The 21,171-nt window shown below is 39.7% G+C and overlaps 1 protein-coding gene across 1 annotated transcript; it reads right to left on the reverse strand.

Annotated features, from left to right (window-relative positions):
- Nucleotides 1-16,309: 16,309 nt before the first annotated feature.
- zgc:56622 (uncharacterized protein LOC326033 homolog) lies at nt 16,310-20,487 on the reverse strand. Its single transcript, XM_068739579.1, has 10 exons — nt 20,398-20,487; nt 19,200-19,376; nt 18,949-19,065; nt 18,519-18,596; nt 18,112-18,228; nt 17,671-17,783; nt 16,897-16,984; nt 16,742-16,825; nt 16,427-16,509; nt 16,310-16,343 (listed from the first exon to the last, which is right to left on the reverse strand). The coding sequence occupies exons 1-10, from the start codon at nt 20,485-20,487 to the stop codon at nt 16,310-16,312; spliced, it is 981 nt and encodes a 326-aa protein (XP_068595680.1).
- Between the last annotated feature and the right edge of the window lie 684 nt (nt 20,488-21,171).

Raw genomic sequence — 21,171 nt, forward strand, 5'->3', positions numbered from 1 at the left:
TGATGACGAGCTCCATATTTGCTGCATATTTCCATGAAGTCATCGATTCCCTGGCTGCTCCTCATTTGCACAGCCGACACTGAACACTGCATCTGCTAACACAAACACACATTGATCACCCTGCAGAGAGCTACACACCAGTCTTTTGTGACATCATTTTTTCCTCAAACATATCTCAGATGAGCTCACAATATCTGGACAATCGAATAAATGTAACACTGACTGATGTGCTCCTCAATAAACGAAAGAATTAATGAGAGACATGAGACCCGAGTGATGAAACTGATCTCCTGTTTGATTAATGAATGTGAACAGAACACCTGTTTGTTTTATGCTATTTGTTATTGTTCCATCTATCTCGCATTTTACAGTTTTATCGAAGCTGGGAGGACATATAATGAATTGATGCATTTAAATGTGAGTATTAGGAAATGTGCTATTCTCAGTTATTTTATTTTATTTTTTATTAACAAAGCTCGAAGGACACAGAGACAGCCCTGCCTGCGGAGTAAAAATGACTACAAGACTCTTACCATGCTATTGTTCCTTTCCCTCTCTGCTCAAAATATGCATTTCTTATATGTACTAGAATTCTATTTTATTTGTAATTAATTTAATTCATCATAAGTAAAAGTGTCAAGTCCTCTAACATTGCCCAGTTTAAGTGATGCGATGCACATTTCTTCCAAACGCGTTTCAGGCGGTGATTACAGACCTATGCGAACTACGTAGGTTTGACTGGATGGTTTATTTAGCTGTTTTTGGGTTGATACGGACCCCAAACCCTCCATAATAGTGTAGAAACATGGGAAAAGTGAGTTTTTCATAATATGGGACCTTTAAGACAACTTGCTTTCCTTACAAGAAATGACCTAATATTAAATTAGAGCGCAATTCTGATTCAGACTGTTCTCTTTTGTCGGGTTATTTTCGTTCGTACGGCTACTGCTCATCTCACGAAGGCACATGATCGAATGTGTGTGCATAATTAAATGATAATCTCTCTGCAATGACAAACAATTGGATAAATAATACATTGATTTGATTTCTATCACAGTCTGCAGTGAGACGAATATGTGTAAGAGGAGACACTGGACGCTGTTAGAATACACATTCATTTAAAGGATGATTTCAGCACAATACATACATTTACAAACAAATAATTATACAATTACGATCTCATTAAACCAACCCCAACACGGGGAGCAAAGTGTATCTGGTCTTGTGTTTGCTCTCTTGATACTTGTTACTATCATGGTGTATCCTGAGCACCACGCCATCGTGACAGCCTCCCCAGCGGGGACACCGGTGTTAAAGTGCCACGCTCTCCGATGTTTTGCCTGATCAGTATGGTAAAAAAAAGAAGGGGCGCTTATGAAGGGCAAATGTCTCTCTTAAGTACACATCAAAGCAACCAGCCCTACTCACTTCCCCTTCTTTCGCACTCTGCTGGGGCTGAAGAAAGAAAAGCAAGGTTGGGTTGGAATGAGTGCAGCAAATTGAGTTTGCCATGGCTGGATGTGATGCCAAAAACTGGACGAGGTAAATCACAATTCAGGAATATCTGCCAAAAGAAATTACTGCAGCTTTCAGTGAGCGTAATCCACCGCGTCAATGTGTATTTCCTTTTTCTCTTCACAGCCAGATAAGCTCATGGCATCTTTATGGAACCGGAGCTGTGAACAGAATAAGCTGTTAAAAAAAGCATGAAGCATTCAGTGATTTTTCAACAACTCTTTCCAAAAGTTGATGTTCTCTCGGAGGGGTTTGTAATATCTCAGGAGCGAGGTGAAATTTACAGCACAGTTGGCGCTCTCACCGCAATTACGATATAAGCTACGAGCATCAGCAATTCCAACATAAGTAGAAAGGAGGTAGGTGATGAGCCTTATAATAATAAATAGAGACATGCAATGTTGATGACCTTATGTGGCATTTAATTAAGGCACACCTCCCTCTCGGTTCGCCAAGTTGCTGACTCACATTTGCGCATTGCACCAGAGGGAACTCCTTATGACCTGAAACAATAAGCTCCACCTGCAATAGGATCATGACGCTCGGACAGCTGTCAGTTCTCTGCTGAACATGCAGTTTCTGTTCCTTAATTTGTGTGAGAGGGGCTCATCAGGCAGAATCTGCGTCGGGCCGTCAAAGAGTACTGTTGGCTAAAACTGCATTGAGATGCTCCTCTGAAAGCGTGAATATAAGCCTGGCACAAACATCTGAAGAGCAGCTCACTCAGTCAACCATTCTTTACGCCTCTGTTATATTCATTTATAACTTCAGTGATTAAGAGTTTAAATTCCCTGCATGTCTGTCTGTCTGTCTGTCTGTCTAACAGTGGTATTTCCATAGCCCAGATCTGATGATTCTGAATTTTTAAATAAGGTTAATGGATTTTTTTTTAACTTTTACATTACAAAAAAAAAAACACAGTACATACTTAGAGCTAAGACCAGACTGCAGCTGAAGCTGTTCTGGTTTAGTTAGATGTCAAATGTGTCAAACCTTTGAAGGTACTGAGCTAGATCCTGGAGAAAATTCATGAATCGTGATTCCAAATGCTGAAGATCAAACTATGAATGGCCTGCTGCGTGTAGGGTTAAAGACATAACTGGGAAAGAGCTCGCATGTTGGAGGTTTGTGCTTTCTGACTGCTGTCTAGGATAATTAGGAGCTGTACACCGACATTTCCCTTTTCCAATGTTTAATGGTGCTTACTTACATAATGTATTTTCCAGACTCTGGCCCTCCCTCTCTCTCTCTCTCTCTCTCTGTGCGCTTGTGTTATTTTTGTAGCATTAGTATACTGAATGACATTTAGCGTCCCACTGATGCTGGTTCTATAGGCTCCTTCTCAGCTGTGACTCTTAGTCTCTTACACATTCTTTGATGCATCTCGAGCATTTACTACTTCATCATGTCCTCGTCTCAGCTTTTCATCGAGCAATCTCCAACTGAACAATCTTTTGATGTAAATGATCAATACCTCGATATATCTCTGACTGAGCTGTGTTCAATGATTCATTTAACGGTTATTTCCTTGAGTCTAAATAAGCAAACTTCAGAAGCAAAGCAAATGCTCTGTGTGTTTCTGCGTGCTCACAGTTAAATCCATTGTGAGAGTCATCATCTGGTTGGTCGTTTATAATTTATCTATAAAATAAAAGCTTTTAAATCACAAAAAGCAGAAAACGACGAATCATCTGGGCTTGTTCAAATTTGATTGAAGACGTTTCACCTCTCATCCAAGAGCCTCCTGCAGTTCTTCACACACACACATGCAGAGAGTATCACTGATGATCTATTTTATTTATCTCTTAAACAGTTGGTGATTGTGAGTTATGTGCGTGACATAAACAGAATCCTCAGATAAACCAGTGTGGGAGTCGTCAGCCTGTGAATCTGTATTGCACAGTGCTAACATGATGTACACTTTTTAATACAACCAGTGCAGATTAGTTGTCATAATGAGATATGTGGTGGAGATATGATGTAATTTAACATAAAATAAATTTGACCCAAGCATTTGACTCTTTTCCAAATGCTTTCATATGTCGTTAAAAATAAAATTATATGTATCACTATAGTGGCACCAGATAAAAGTCATTAGATTTTATTTTGTCTGGGGATAAAAAAAATGATGAATTCATTCCAGTTGGAGCCAAATTAAAAGAACTCAGAACAAACATGGCCATTCTCAGAGCAATGCTGTTAATGTGAATAAAAGGAACTGAACTGGAGTGTTTGTTTCACGACAAACCCGTGTGGTTTCTCAAGTAATTAGTGCATGAATAAATACATAATCTAAAAGGTACTAAGGTACGCAGAGACAGTATTTTCCCATGCAAATTATAAATCAAACTAATTTTATTCAAAAGCACATAACGATTTGGCATAAGCCCAAATGAAATCCTTTCCAACTTTTTCTATTAAAGCCAGGGAGGACTGAGCGGTCATACTTATAAACTGGTGTGTGTGTGTATTTTTTGAAAGCATGATGTATGTTTTGATCTGTGATTTTTGTTCAGTCTTTGGATCTGTCTTGTCCTCATCCTCAGATCCCAAAGCTGAACAACACGGGGTTGATGTGCTCAGAGGAGAGGAGGGCAGGGAACGGAGCCTGAAGGAGCAGAGCAGGCTGCAGGGGAGCAGGAAGGAAGAAAAGGAGAATTTGAGTTGAGCAGAATGAAACAGAGCAAGAAATAACTGGAAAATATAGACCCCGGTCTTGAATAGTCTGTAGCAGAACAGGAACAAATAAACCACTGCAAAAAAAAAAAATACATATATGAGAAGATTGAATAAGAGCAGAGGAGAGGACGGGATAAATCCAGCGACAGCCTGTGTCTGAGACATGCATCAGACAGGGGTCAGAGGTCACAGCGCCGCTCTGGCTTTCGTCATCCTGTATATTGGCTCGGAGCTGTACAAGTGCCTGTGAAATGTCAAAGGGGGATGAAGCCTGCTGGAGGAAAAATCAATGTACTTTTGAAATCTTGTTCAGCTCCGGCACTTTGTTTTCAGCACACACACACACACACACAAAAGCATGAAGCAGATCTGTTTTGACATTTCACCTGGAATGAATTGGTCCGAGCTGCATTTTCAGCTCATGTTGTGGAAGGCATCCGCTCTAATTTACCTTTCCTTTAGTAAAAAGCTCCCTGCAGGTGGGGATTTTTATTAATTACTGTGAAGGAATTGTTGTTGTTTGTCTTATGCAAACTGACTCAACACTAAAAGCCTCATGTTTAAGTGCTGCAATGTTTTCCAGCCAATTTCGGCAGTTGTAAAAAATCCAGTTGAATTACGTGGCCTGAGAATATATCTGACAAAAACACGTATTTTATTATGTTGTTCGAAGCCTTTTGCCGTGTCTGTGTAGAACAAAGTGGTTAGAGTGGATTCTCTCTCTCTCTCTCTCATTACACAACTTTCAATATTGAACATCCCAATTCTCAAATGTAAATTCCAGCATGGAAGGACACTCAAGTGGCAGGTCGCAGATGTCCTTAAAATAACACGTTTTGCTCCTCGATCTTCTTAATTATTTAAGAATTCCAGCACATGTTAATTTGTGCGATGTTTCCCTCATTCTCTGCATCATTCTTATACAGTCTTTCTCCTTGACCACTGAATGACACAATGAGTGCCCTTTTATGAAGCCCCCTTTCAGCCTGGAATGTACCGCTGAGGGTCTACCTCTTTTGTAGCACGCACAGCCCTCCCTGTTAACTTCTTTGTTCTCTTTCTCTGCCTGTCTGCGATAGAGAGATATGTGCTGTGTGTGACACCATTCACCTTTGTACTCAGCTCTCAGCCTGCTCTTTCATTTTGCAGATTCAACACACTGTAACTTTCGGTTAACATCATGCAGCATGCGCTCAAAGGCCGTTAATAAAACGTTGCATGTACAGATGTGGCATCATCCTTTGTCCCGATTGCATGACTCGGCAGCTGACTGCACAAATGTGTGCGTATACTGATTGTAACGCTGGTACAATTATGTATGTAATGAAAGGACCTTTTGAACTTGGAGAAACTATTTCTTTTTTGCACCATTGTTTCCAGATAGGATTGTTTAGCTGTGAAATAAAAATAGGCCACAGTGCCTGGGCGAGAACTGAAGGCTATAATTACCCCAGAGACGTGGGGGGGGGGTCGGGGGGGGTGGAGGGCTGGTGGTGGTGGTGGTGGTCATTTAGATAGGATGCTAATTGTAATTACCATTTCTGGGGAGATATCACCATAGCAACCTTAGTCGCCTTTAGTCTCGACCTGACCATGGATAGTGTGTGTGTGTTCCCTGGGATTTCTATACCTCGCACTCCTGCATCCTCCTCTCTCTTTCACTCACTCCATCTCCTCCTCCTTCCAACCATTTCTTGCTTTTTCCTTCTGTCGTCTGTCCCTGATCTATGCTGACACAATGTCCTTTTCTCATGTCAGCCGTTGATTGCACACACAGAAGTGTACACTTGTTTAGTTTCTCCTTACAGCATTTGGTTTGTGCTCGTTCCTGGGAAGGAGGCATTGGCTAAAAAACTGTACCGGTGATTCATGTCATGCAGAAATAGCTTGTTAAGGAAGCAGGGCAAGCTAAAAGCTCTGCTCAATACCAGGACTCTGGTCATTGCAGCACAGGTTAATCACTATTTATTCATTTTGGTTTGCATTAGGATATTGCATTTCTTTTTGCATAAACATGCTCTGGGGCTGAAATGTATAGTCAGTAGTAAGTGGTGACTACGTGTATTAGTGTGTGTGGTCTGTGCAATTGTAAGGCTATAAAGGGGATTGTATTTTCTTTATTCAGATTACACTGTTGGCCAGCAGATTAATGAGAATTACAATTTACCACCCAGTGGACACACTCTTGTCGGCTTTTATTCATCTCCCTCATGCATATGAAACAGTGCTTTATGGTTTTAATGTACTGGTTTCAGTGGCAATCAGATGGTATTGTTACAAATTGTTTTGTAAATGGAGCTTGCAGACCCGCACAAAAACATTTTCACACAAATCTTGTTGCCCAGTGCAGTTCTCTTTAGTCATGCCTGGTTGCCGTTTTTCTAGTGTGACATGTAGCATCCAGCGCTCCCTGTGCACCAGATAGTCTGATCATTGAGCACACAGAGCAGCTTTGTGAGTCTGTCAGGAGGCTGTAGACACATATTCTGTACTGTATTTCACTGTATCTGCATAAACAGGTCTGACAACAGGCCAGTTTAAATGGAGGATTGGAATTATTGGTTTGATACTGATGCAAATTCTGCAATGCATACCAGAAATCTGGTAACAATATATAGTTTAAAGAGGAGTAACTAGTAACTAACCTCCCCATTAAACTCAACACCTATTCTTTAGTATAATAGAGGTGATGGATAAATTCTTCTTCTTCAAGAAAAAAAGCGAGCGGCGAGTTAATCATGCATATCAAATAGGCGTCTACTAAACGCTGAAAACAAAATTAAATTGTACAAATGATGTACGCCTTAAGATATTATTCGCAAGAGTAGGAAACCACAGAAGGAACACAAAGAAGAAAAGAGGAGCTGTGCAGAAAACATAGTAAAAGAGGTCACGTGGCAGTGGTGGTGTCAATAAACTACATTTTCAATATCAAAGTATGTTTTATTAAACTTAAATGAAGGATTTATTCATGATATTCACATCCATGCTCTATTCATTTTGTTAAGATAGAAAATGAATGCAGCCTGAGATTCAGAGGCCAAGAGAACAAAATCCAGAAAATCTGCACTTGAAATCTGCAGATTTCCATTCATGAATAGCAAAGAATGAGCACAATGTGAGGTCTTTGCTCACACTGCTGCTGAGCTGTTCAGACACCTGTCTGCCTGATGATTAATAAACCAGCATATCTTCTAAATAATCTAAATATTAATACAGTTATCTTCCCAGGAGAGTCTCCATCTTGCCTCAAAAGCATCCATGTTGAAATGACTTTAATGATAATTATTTTATCCTAGTCTAGGTCTGGGTTTCAGACATTCCAGTTGTCTGAAACATTTACTGTTCATATACCAGTCTTGCAGAAGACAGTACGGTAGTTTTTTGCAGTAGCCTCACAGGTTGCAGAAACTTGCACCATATGGGTTCAGGTCAGGCAGGTAATTTATGAACCTAAGCTTTAAAATAAGGAAAAAGTATCGGCAGTGCTTAATAATGCATAATAATATGTCATGACTCTCAGCTTGTCCACTGATTTATATTACAGCCAACCTCCCTCCAGAAGCAGAGCTTTAATAAAAGTCTGATTCTATAATTCATCGGGAAATCAAAAAATCCATAACAGGACCTCCAGTTGAGAAATGTTCCACAGACTGCATCATGCCCCCCCCCCCCCACCCCCACCCCCAAAACAAAATCTGACCACCAAATTCCTATAAAATAATTACCAAACAAGAAAAGCTAGAAATATACTTTTGCTCTGGACCTTCTGCTTTGACTTGTTTGACTGCTCTCTGCTGCATCATTGGAGGGATAATTCATCTTAATTCAGCTTTTTCCCAGCTAAAAAACAAAAATAACACAACAAAAAAATTACATATACGTCGTAATGTACATACATGTGCCACAGTGTCAACATTTTCCTCATCAGAGGCTTTCTGCTGTACAGATTTCCATTGGTGACGCTCTGTGCTGCAGGGACTACGTCAGACTCAATCCTCTCACCTGTTTTTGTACGTTTAACCCCTCCTGCCCTGGCTTCCACTTTCCACACTGCTGCACCAGACCTCCATATCCCAGCTTGAGTTTGGCTCAAATCCTACTTGATGTCAAGAAACATTACAGATCTCGCTGGTATATGCTGAATTAAAGATTGCACAGGTTAATATCTCATCTTTCTTTCGATCCAAAATTTCTCATTTCTCAGAAGAGTAAAGTGCAAATTGATCTTCATTTCAAAACACACACGCACACAGGCAAACCAAATACTTGTCAAGCACATATGCAAAGTCTCTTACTCTCTGCTCCTCTTCTTCCTTTATATTTCTCTCTCCATATTTCCCACCATCAGCCTTATCAGGCACAACCCCCCCCCCCTCTCCACCGGCTGCACATCTCCAGGCTCAGGAAGCAGCATACAGTAGCATGCATCTCCCATTTCCTTGGTCTCTGGTCCCTGAGCCATTTCAGAAGGGATCACTGCCTGCTCTCTAATCACAGCTCTATACTGGTGGGAGACAAGCCCTCCCCCCTTTCTTCTGTCTTGGACTCTTCGTGTTAGCTCTTGGTTTTCTGCGCAACCAGCGTGACATCTAGTGTGTGTGTGTGTGTGTGTGTGTGTGATTTGACTAAAGGCTGTTGTCCTTCAAACCAACTTAAAATATCCATGTGTGTAATCGTTCTCTGAAAAGCTGCCAATATGTTCCCTTCTGATGCTGCAGCAACATTTCACACACATTTTCTGTGCCATGTCAAGTTTTGCTGTTTCTACTGGGATGCTGCATTCAGTGTCTCATTTTTCCAGGAGCCATGCTTTTGCATGAGAGCTGCTTGTTCATGTATAAATGAATTGATTAGATCTTGATTGATTCACCATCATCATCATGTGAAAAGCGCCATATTTATACTGTATATTTTTCCACCATCAGCAACACTCAAGGCTGGGAATCTATCTGGAAAGGAAGGTCGTGAAAGTCAGTACTTATTTAAACATTTCATAATGTGTTTTTACAGACTGACTTGTGTCTTAGTACTTTAGCAACTGTAGCAACAATTTATGTCGATGTGCTTAATTCAAAACTGAGCTGCTAGAATGTATAAGCACATTCTGTAATTGCCGGTGACAGTTGTGTGGTTGTTACCCGTGTGCCATTAGTCCAGGGGCCTCCGCCGATAAGCTCCTGAGTGCAGGTAGCTGGTAATGTTCCAGTGCCTGTCATAAATAAAATGCATTATCACTTCAGCTGCACTGTAATAACCTCTTCTCTGCTGTACTACCCTGCTCTCATCTCCACAGTGGCCATGGGGTGAAGTGGGTTACATAGTTGTGTGTGTGTTTGTCTTTATCATAGAATTCAATTTGTGCAAATGGGAAGTTAAAAATCTAACATTACTCTATTTCTAGGCAGTTCTATCATCTAGTGGGGGTTTCATTCTCAGTGAATCTCTTGTTGCCATTTAAATGGATGCTGAGGTGATTTGCTAAACGCTAGTTAAAAGTGGTCTATATTGTACTTGTTGATTTTTGACTGAATTATAATCTGTAGAGAAATATAGACTCGTGCAATTTATTCAGTGTTATAAATCATATCCTGTCATACATGTACAGTAGAACAAGGTACAGCACTATCATGTGTGTGTGTGTTACTCTGTGTTCCCGAACTATCACTGTTTCCAAATCCATTAGCAATAAGGTTTGCAATATGCTTGCAGTGGATTATTGGGTGTTTGGACCAATGACCAATCAAACTGTACAATAAAAATTGTTCCATCTTTAACTCAATCTTTTACAGAAAACAAATAGCAAAAGCAATTTGTGTTTTGTTGTGGACTGTTTGAGGCTATTTTGGATGCACACCTAAAACTTAAGGTAAAAGCTGCCTTCTTATCCCAATTATACTGTGTACAAGTTTATTAATAATGACACTATTATATGATTTGGTCTTCAGGACAAACAGAACGTATCATTCATTCCTCGCCGGTCTGAGCCTTTGCATGTCTGAGTGATGGTTTGTTTGTGCATGTATGTGCAGCTTTGGGGAGATGTTAGTGGCTTATGGAAGCCATTCTGTACTCCCCTCCATCCTAATGGCCCGACCACGGCCTTGGCTCTCTACGCTGTTCTCGGGCAACCAGCCGACCAGAATACAGGATCAAACGCAGTAGGAGGAGATCTCAGTGGCTTGAGCCGGATGCTCTTTCATCTCCCCTCTGCCTTGCCAGCGCAGACTCGAATGCTTTATTTTCAGCTCACACAGGGAAGGGACTGGTATCAAAGAGAGCTTTCTGAACGAACTGTCTGTCTTGCTTTTTCCAATTCGACTTCAACTGACTCTTCCCTGATAGAAATACAGATCAAGATAAACTTAGATATGCGCTTCAATTTTGACACATTTCTTCTCCCTGATGGCAGAAAGAGTCAATGTGTGTTTATTTCTCACAATTTCCCTCAAGAGGTTTCAGAGCAATGACTAGATTTGTTTAAAATGATATTTACTTTGCGAGGAAATGATCCTCGTAGGCATTTCCTTTTCTCTTTCAGAGCAATATTTTCTGCGGTTTCGACATCTGAGTTTTGGGGAGTACATTAGCTGTTTATTTTCTCATGATAAGGGCTTTAAAAAAAAGAAGAATAGGACTGAGTTGTCAACCCTGAGCCTAACCCCCAACCTAGAGCACCAGGCACGATGGATGGATGGATAGATAGAACTATGCTGAATTAGCAGCTTGAAAAAAAAAACAGGGATTGTTTCTTTCAGGAAGAGAAACTTTCCAGGGGAATTTAAAGAACAAATTTAGAGAGCGGTTATCCAGAGATTAGCATATTTGTACAACATCTGGATAATCACAATTCTTACCTGCTCTATTTAAATTCAACTTGCATTCATATCTTGACAAGTTGAACTGAGGAGAGGCTTGGGACAATAAATGATATACTGTATCTCTTAAGCCCAAATACGACAGCAATTTATTTTTTTTCCTGATGAAATTTAATAAGCTTCCAGTGTATCTGGCAGGATGTTAAGCACTTCTCTGCTCTCTACCGTCAACCTGCGACTTGTTACTTTACTCTTGGTTAAAATAGATACTTCTTTTAGAATTTACTCCTGGCATTGACAACCCATCCTGAAAAAATAATGTGTTGTGTATGCGTTGTCGTGTGGATGAAATGGAATATCTGGGAAAAATATGAAAACAAATACAATTCTATAAACAATATAAAATGATTTATATATATATATATATATATATATATATATATATGCAGTATACATATACTGCATCTCTGCAGTCCCATTTTAGTTGAATGGCCTCTCCTCTCTGCTCCCTGGTGTTCACAGATGCCTGTCACGTCACCGTGAAACGACAAGAGAGGGGGGGGGGGCTGACAATGACTCCGACAGCAGGATTGAGAGGTGTTGCTGATTCCTGAGAAGCAGGGATTAATATCCCCTCTATATCCGCTCTTTGTCCCATCTGCCACCATGAGGCCTGGTGCTGACGTCAGTGTTATTTCTGTCCATCTCTTGGCCAGGGAGGGAGGGGGTGAGGGGGGTCATCATTTCTAATGCATTATTCACACAAGCAGCATCAACCTCAACACAGGGCAAAGTGACAATCACACCCAGCTCAGTGGCTGAATAAGAACAAAAAGCACAGCATAGCCGCATCACCCTTTGTCTTTAATGCTGTGTATTTAAATCGCAGTGGACAATGACTCTTTGTCAGCTGAAATGGTTATAAACATTCAACCAGTGGATTTATGAAGTTGAATAATCCACACAAACACCTCATGCATAAATAATAGACACACACACTGTCATTAATACTCATTTTGGGCAATTGAGGCAGGAGATATTTCATGTTTCATTTAGTATTTGTGAATTACTCCACATGTATGGCAAACAGGGCTCAGGTTGTTATACTGTCTGCCCAGTGGTAGGTAGCGTCCTGCTGTCTCCCACTGTATGTCTGGGTTTTCCATTTACCACATCTTCCTAACAGCCTGCTCGGAGGCTGCTCCCATAAAGCCCTGTGGATAATCCAATTGTATTGCTGATACCTACTATGTCAGTGCACGCAGGAAAAAGAAATACAGGGATGCCGAAACAAAAATAAGACCATGAGTTGTATATTTGTGCTTCTTCATCATCATCATCAAATAATGTCATCTGTTCTTCTGTGTTGGAGGTAGAAGTTTTGATTGCTTGTATCACAGGTATTTTTATGATTACAGATAAACTACTGGATGGATCTGAAGAAACAAATAAATATTTTTAATGGTAATCCAAACCTGTATTTTTCTCCATCACAACACTATTAATAAAAATGACTGAAATCATTTTAACAAAAATACAATGAGTGCTAAAGAAATTACGCCCAAAATATCCTTAATAATACCCGAGCGTTTAAACAGACCGCGCTGATTTTCCCCAGCAAAATCCAATCAGCTTTATATTTGATAGATTTGAGTGATCTTCTTGCACCGCCATTTTATTATTCATAATTACCTATGAATAGTTTGCTCAGTTCAGTTAAGTATTATCCATTTGCAATGACAACATGCAAAGGAGACTGATTTATTAAGGGGACAAGAACCAAAACAGGACGGTTCACCTGGTTTGTACTCACTGAGGGGACAGAGAAAGAATAACAACTTGTTTAGTGAACAGTGTGAACATTAATAATGCAGGAAAAATATAGAGTGGAAGCTTGCAGCTTGCAGCTTGCAACGTAGGCTGTGAATGCTGAGCTAGGGAGGTCGAACGGACGCTGTCCAAAATATACACCGTCTTTCTGTCCTAAGGAAGACTCCAGCTCCAGCTGTATAGCATCGGGAGATGGGACAAAACAGAGTGAGTAATGCGAGGATCCACTTCATCTCACAAGACGAGAGGCGAGCAATTGAAAGACAGACACACAGAACATGTTTGCAGACAATGTCTCACAGCCTGAGCAGCGCAAGCCGAATGTTGTGGCAGCCTCCACCAGTTGTCTGTGCAACTCTGCATAAATGAGACAATACAAATACGTCCAATGGACATTTTCAGAATTGTTTCATCAATAAAGGTTGAACGCTAAATCAGCTTACTTTGTTGTTGATTCAAAGTAAGTTAATGAAACGGAGGTCTGGCAGTCATCTTGTGTGATATTATGGAAGTGCTTCCCAGAGTCATCCAATGTGATATTATGCATCATGCAGGCATCAAGCAAGACTGATTATTTTTGTTTTTTGTCAGAAACAGAAACTAACTCTTTTCTTGCCTTCAGGTAATATTTATTTATCAGAAATGTATTGTCATGATCCAGAGGATACTCCATATGTGGGGATGTGAGGAAAGGAAGCTGGTGGACATACATCTCAGCCATGAACGTTTCTTTTTAAGCCAGATGAACTGAAACGGGGAAAGTTGAAAAAAATGCTTATTTGGATTTTCATACAATAATCAGTAAAACCTTTTTCTTCTCCCTTCTCCTCCTCCAGACTCTGTCAGAGGAGGAGGAGACATTCATGGTCTTGGCCATGGTGGCGATTGGAGTCTGGCTGTTTGAAGGTGTGGCCAGGTGTTTTTTTATACAGCTAATGGGTTCAAGCAGGTGCCATTACTATAGGTAACGAGTGGAGGATGGAAGAGCTTCTTAAAGGAAAAGTAACAGGCCTGTGAGGGCCAGAAGTCTTGCTTGTTTTTAGGTGCTAAATACTTATTTGATGCAAAATGTACAAATAAATTGTTTAAAAATCATGCAATGTGATTTCCTGGCTCTCACTTTTGAATTGGACCAATTATGAAAATTAGGGGATAACTTGCACATTCGGTGGCTGCCAAATCCGTTTTTGCCCCACTGTTGGATATATATATATATTCATTCATCCATTCATTCATTTTCCAACCGAGTCGCGGGCCAAGCTGGAGCCTAACTCAGCAGTCAATGGGCAGGAGGCGGAGTACATCCTGGAGAAGCCGCCAGTTTGAAATATATATATATAAAACCTTCCATATAACTTCTAAACAATAATTTTATTCATTTATATTCATTTTCATTGACATATTTTTCTTAGATTTTTTTTTTATCAATAAAAGCCGAGAGTGATTTAATGGCATGTTATGAATCTTTGGGTGATGGAAGCCTTTCTGCAGGTGCTTTGCCCTTTTAGACTGTCTCGTATTGATGCCTGCAAAGATTATAAATGATTTAAAAGAGTATGAGGTCCCTGTAAAGGCCCACATTTTCCGTGAGTTTTTGATTCAGAGAATGAGGTTGGAAAAAGACATGCTGAAAAAGAAATATAACAGGATATTGCCTTCTTGTCTGTGAGTCCACTTGCACTGATAACTGGGCATCATCTCAGTAATATTTCAGACTAAATTCAGCCATTTGTCAAAGCTTCAGGCAGTCTAAGTGGTTCCAAACACAGGAGCAGATTTCATTGTAGGGTCCCAGTGTCCTCTGCTGGACATCAGCAGAGTAGCCTGTGCCAATGTAGGAGCCAATTGATCCTATGCATTAATTTTTTGTCAACTATTTCATGGAAAATTAAGTTAATGATGATGAACTATTTTTAGCTCCAGATCCCATATTGTATTATTTATCATTAGTATTCTTGCTAAATAAACGTTTGTTTATTGGTTGGAGTCAACCACGGATAATATTTTCGTTTTTGTAAATAAATCCAGAAGCCTTTCTGTTGAACCTGAACCTGATCTCCGCGAGTGCTTATTATTTATTACATAATCTGTATTAGCACTTACTTTTCATCTTGTATGCCTTTACACTACAGTATGGTATGATCAATCTGGTTTCTAAAGATAATATTTGATAGGGCAAAGTGTAATGATTGTTTCTTTAGCTCACAGAGAATAAATATCTACGATCTCCAATTTTACCATACACATAAAACATTATGTTTAAATTAAACTGGAAACAGGACCAAAGTTATTATTTCATCATTCAAATATTTTTTCTGCAAACCTTGCCCAAAGAATGATCAGAATTTTACTCATAGCTCCAGTTTGGTTCTAAATATGAGTAGAAAAGCACTCAGTGAGGGCAGACCTTTGCCAAGCACATCAGTCTCCCTTTATTGGGATTTACACAAAAAATAATGGCCCTACATTTATTTTATCTATATTTTTAGACTCCTTAACCATGAAAACAAACCTTTGGCAATTGGATTCACTTTGATATCATTATTCGTTTAGAAGTTATTCAAAACTAGAGAATACAGGATGACATAGAAAAGGAGAGCCTGAAAATACAGAGGAGACAGAGAGGATATTCTGGCAGAGAACTGTCCAGAGAGGCAGGTGCTGATTAGGTGAGATGTGTAACAGGTGCATCTCGTTCCGTTCAACGATGCCTCCGCATCTGTGCAGGGCAGAAATCAACCTGCAGCAAAAATCACCATAGCAACCCTCACAAATGGGATTATAATTTAAAATGTAAGATTTTTTTTCCTGACCTCATTCTGGATCAGATCCATTTTGCATGATAGTTCATATTGGACCCCTTTATGACAGATTTTTGGTGAGTGAATTGAATGGATATTTTACAAGATATGATTTTTTGGAAAAATGGTTCCGATGTGTACGCCAAGGTATGGATTTATTTGGACGTTAAAACACATTTTTGTATAGAATGAGTTAATACATTTCTATCTTATCTCATCTTATCATATCTATGATATGATATGGCCCCGGGGTACTATATTTTATTGATTAGGTGCTGCATCCCAACTGCTCAAAGATTGAACCATCAAAAGCAGAAAATGCAGGCAGAGGTTAAAATCTCCATAAATACTTACCGGTAATATCCTTCTGCCTTTAATGTATTTAATTAAAAATATAAAGTAAATCTGTGAACACGTACATGCAGAGTTTGTTGACGGTTAAGCATCTCATTTTTGAGCCAATAATCAAAGAGTTTGTCATTGTTCTGGCGTTTTCTTTTTTCTTAAATACACATTTCCCTATTTGGATCGTCTTCACCTTCAAATTGCATTGTTACAAGATAAATGGATCACGGATGGATCACAGTATGTTAAGCTGTAGGTAGACTGGCTGGTTTGCAGTATCAGTGCATCCAACTTGCTGTCTTCAACACGCTGTTCACAGCTTCATAGAAAGGGATAGTATGGATGAGATTTGGTTCTGTCAGAGAAAGACAATCAAGACTGTCAAAATACCTCAACCCTGCAAGCAGCGAGCACGGGCATGGCTGTGTGTGGACATACTCTTTAAGCATGTGGGCTCTCCACCCTCGGTCCAGTCCTCGCAGCACTCTGATGTCCTCTTCAGTCAAACTGAATCCAAAGATCTGCATGAAATACCACCATTGAGCTATAATGATACTTATCATTAGTAGATGGTCAATTCTTGTTATTCCTAGACTAAAATTAACTAGAAAAGCACCCGCAGAGCGCAGACCCCGTCCAAGCACCTCCTCAGTCCCCCTTATATTGTGATTTACACCAAAAATAATGGCCTTAAATTTATTTTATTGATATTTTTAGATTCCTTAATGTGTAGAGAGGAAGTAGAGGATATACCTTTATATTTTCAAGGATGTGATGAGACTTGCCACTCTTCGGGATTGCCGCAACACCCTGCTGTACATGGTACCTCAGCAATACCTAGGAGAACACTGCTGTTACGTGCAGAGGAACGCACGCACACACACACACACACTCACACTCACACTTACCTGTGCAGGGCTGCATCTGTGCTTTTTGGCTATATCAGCGACTACAGGGTCCCGAAGGATCTCATGTGGGTCCGAATCTTCTCTGATCCTAAGAAAGGAAGCATGGATTTACATGACTCCACATGTCTCTCGTCGAAACTGAACCTTCATTTCTATTTCAATCCAGATCAGAAACATCCAGAAACCTCGCATCGGCAGCACCGCTCTGAATAAAGTTGTGCTCCATTTAACTTTATAAAGTGTAAATTTCATGAAGCTTCTTTCTTCATTAATTCTTCCACGCTGCAGGTCATTGCAGGCACTGCACCTGTTTCATTTAAGCGTAAATCACTCCTTATTGATGCTCAGGAATGTCAGACTTCAATGTTTAAGAGCAGGAGACAGAATATCAGCTGATATAATATCATACTAATGGCCAATTGCTGTTTAAACCTGCAAAGCAAATAACTGCTGATTTTCACTGTTGGAATTCAAAATTTTCCTCTTTACAAAATAAAACAGAATAAACAGTGTATATGATTTATATCCATTTGTTTTTTATCGTAAAGTCTACAGGGGTAACTTTTAAAGGTAACTTGCACTGGTGTCTCTATTTTGCTGTTTTAATTCATGATATAACCACATCTTTAAAGCACAATTAAGAAGATCTTTGGTCTGTATAACCGAATTAATCAGTTATCAATGTGGAAATAGATTTTTACGCCACATAAAAAAAAAAATACAATGCTCTTCGAATTAGACATTTGAGTGAGTGAACGATGCTGCTCCTCTTACAGCTCCGGAGGTCTCCCAGGTGAGCCAAGGGGGCTGCAGGCAGTGAGGACAATGTTCTTAGCTTTACAGAACTCTATCATTTCTGCTTGCACCATGTAGGGATGTAGTTCCACCTGTGAATGATATAACATCAAAAGAAAACATGTTGGTTTCTGAACTGGAGACAGCTGCTGTGCTGCAGGAACTAGCAATGAGTTCTATGTTCCCATAAGCTGTAGCATCGCTTTATCATGACCTTACAAGAGCATTGTGTGATGACGATATGTTGCATATGGCATGATGTAAAGGCAACCTGGAAGTCATTTAGAATTATTTGTGACAATTCCCGTATTCCTCTACAATAAAGCCCGTTTGAAACATCCTGCATCTGTTCTTGTTCCTGGTTTTACGTTGCTGCTCTACACAGGAAGAGATTCTAAACCCAGCTGCTGAGCTGAATACCTGATTGACAGCAGGAGGGATCCTGCACAGAGCGAGGAGTCTCTCCAGCTGCAGGATGCTGAAGTTGGACACACCAATACTCTTCACCTTCCCTGAGGCTTGCAGTTGTTCCATTCCCTGAAAACAAACAAACAAACATACAGCAGACAGAGACAATAAGCGAACATCCACCATCTAAATGCCTTGATGGCGTATATTTTATTTGAAACTTGCGTTAATTAAATTGACCTGGAGGAAGAAAACTCATGCATAAAATATTGTGGATAATTCTGATTCCTATATAAATTATGTGTACTTTTAAAGACTGAACTCTTTGCTCATTGCTATTAGTATTTCAGCATACGTCCTTATGCCAGTGAGGTTTGGTGGTGCCATTACACATGTAAACAGAATACATGGACGCTTACCCTCCATACATCTATGTAGTCTACATCAGATGTCAGAATGTTTCCATCCTTCATGGGGAAAAGTTCATCGCCCATTTTCTGCAAAGAAATGTGACGCTAAAAGTCAGACAAATTATTTCCGGCAAATATGCAGCATCTTTTCTTTTGGGAATTATTTTTATCCTGCATTAAGCAAAACAATACATTGACAATAAATAAAATCGCATGATATTTAAATACATCACTCATAATGACTGAATTCACTTCCTGCTACCCTCCCTACTAAAAATCTACCAATAAAACATGATTGTTGTAGATCAATAGTACATTTAAGGGATCCACAAATCTGCTAAAGTATACAGCGCTTACAATGATCTATGCAGATATAAGGGTAGGATAAGGGACAGCAAATTTAGAATTCTGCCACTGTAGTTTTGAGGTAGTTCACAACCTTGAACCCAACAGGAAAATTCACAAGATAAAGATCCAGGTAGTCCAGCTGGAGATCATTCAGAGACTGATTCAGGCACACAGGGATGTCCTCTGGGGCATAATGGGTACACCACAGCTGTTAAATAGAAGTACATAATGGGGGGTTAACATAACAAACATAATATATTAGGCATAATTTGGATTTCAAATAAGACAACAGTGTAATCAAATGTCATTGTGTAATGTTTCACCCTCCTCCTCAGCCCCCACCTTACTGACGATGAACATGTCCTGGCGTTTGATGATTCCCTGCTGCATCTTGGATCGCAGCGCCTTACCGATATCAATTTCATTCTTGTAGTAGTAGGCGGTGTCTATGTGGCGGTAGCCGGCGGCGATGGCCGCCTCTACTGCACCCTGGACTGAGGTGTGGGGATGTTTGGAGCACTGCAACAAGTAAAATGCTTTTAGAACCATCCTTCCAGTCTTGTGTAGATGCACATTATAGACTACATAGTGGATGCTCTGGTAGAGGCTTGTAACAGACTGACGTTAACTGTGACATGCACATATTACAGTTATATTCTGTATGCAGTGGGACTCAATTTGTTTGCAGCCCTGACAGTTAAATGAGAATTTCACTCACCACCACAACCACTTTCATGCTTGGTAAATATAGGCAGTCACCACACCTGCCTAAGAAATAATAAGTAACCCACAAAGTAACACAGTTGTATATATTTTTCTGAAGTTTATGAGGTATATCTTAATACGAATTGAACAAAGATCTCATATGCCAATGCATCCACGAAAATGAAAAATTCTTTCTACTTCCGAAAACATTTTCTGTCAGATTTTCCAAGTTAAATGTCTGCATTATCAAAAAAGCAATCGAAGAAACCAGCAAAACTAGCAAAGACATGACATCGTTACTATTCCACTTTTCCTGGAAAAATTTATTCCAGTACGATCCGGAATTCAGGGAGTCACATTTTGTTTCTTTATACAGTCTTAAACAAGCAAACTACATTTTAATAGTACAGGAAATCCTTATTGACATATTTCAGAACTTTGAACAAGGCAGAGTTGCCAGTTTCCCTTCATGCTGAAGCTCCACGGTTCATGACCCCTGTCCTATTGGTATATATTTCCCAAATACCAAACGATGACTGTATTACTTAAAGGGGACAGAAGTTAGTTGACATTTGAACTAGTAGAGGGTGAAAAAGCTGCAAATTGGAGGCGTTCTAGTATTTTTACATTCATAAATGAATGAAAGCAGACTTCAGTAGATACTTTTTCAATGCATGCATTTCAAAAATATCAATCATCCGTTCAGTTCAGAGTTCAGTTCAGAGCTTTATTGTCCCACAAGGGGAAATTTGCTTTGCAGCAGAGGTCATGACCAACAAATGAACAACAAATGTTTACAGTCAAACCTAGATGTGGAAATGAATGTTCCAGCTACCTTCAATGTCCCCAGACCCAATACTGGCATGCGTGCACCGTCATTCAGCTCTAAGGTCCTGGCCAACTGTGTGTCCTCCATGGCGTTCATTTAAACATTACAGGAGGAAATAAACAAAAACAAAATGAGAACCTCGCCACAAACACCAGAACAGTTAAAGCATTCCTCTTCCTCTTTTTTTTTTTCTCACTACTTCTGTCCGGTTCCTCTTTCTGCCTTATCACTCCAGTAGTTAATAATTGGCCAAAACACAAAGTGCTTCACTAGCGTGAAGTATTTATATGCATGCTCTGCGAGTAAGGAGGAGTGTGTTGCAAAGGTCATTCTTCTTATGAGGATCATATAAAAACATGCGCGGGCAGGGAATAACCTGTTGTAATTATTCCGGATGCACTCTAGGTGGTGGTATTGCACCACTGTGCAACGCAGCTGCAGCAGAAATGACGGATATATCTGGAAAAGGTTTCTCATATTTAATGTTTATTTTCCCAGTTTACTAAAATGATAGTACATATGGATGAGGGGTTCATCTGAAAAAGCAGACATCTCAATGTTTCACTGTGCAATCACAATAATGTTGGGTTGTTGATGAGATATCTTGCTCTCTTTACTTTAATTGTGTGACTATTAATCAATGTGTGAGTTTATTCATTATAGATGTGGTGTTAAACTGTATTTCCACGTTCTTATTTTTTCTTGTCAGTTGAATTGATCTTTGTCAATCGAAGTTTTTAATTATAAAATTTGTAGGTCTGTAAGGTGAATATAAAATCC

Source organism: Brachionichthys hirsutus, chromosome 5 (assembly GCF_040956055.1).
Source record: "Brachionichthys hirsutus isolate HB-005 chromosome 5, CSIRO-AGI_Bhir_v1, whole genome shotgun sequence".
NCBI lineage: Eukaryota > Metazoa > Chordata > Actinopteri > Lophiiformes > Brachionichthyidae > Brachionichthys > Brachionichthys hirsutus.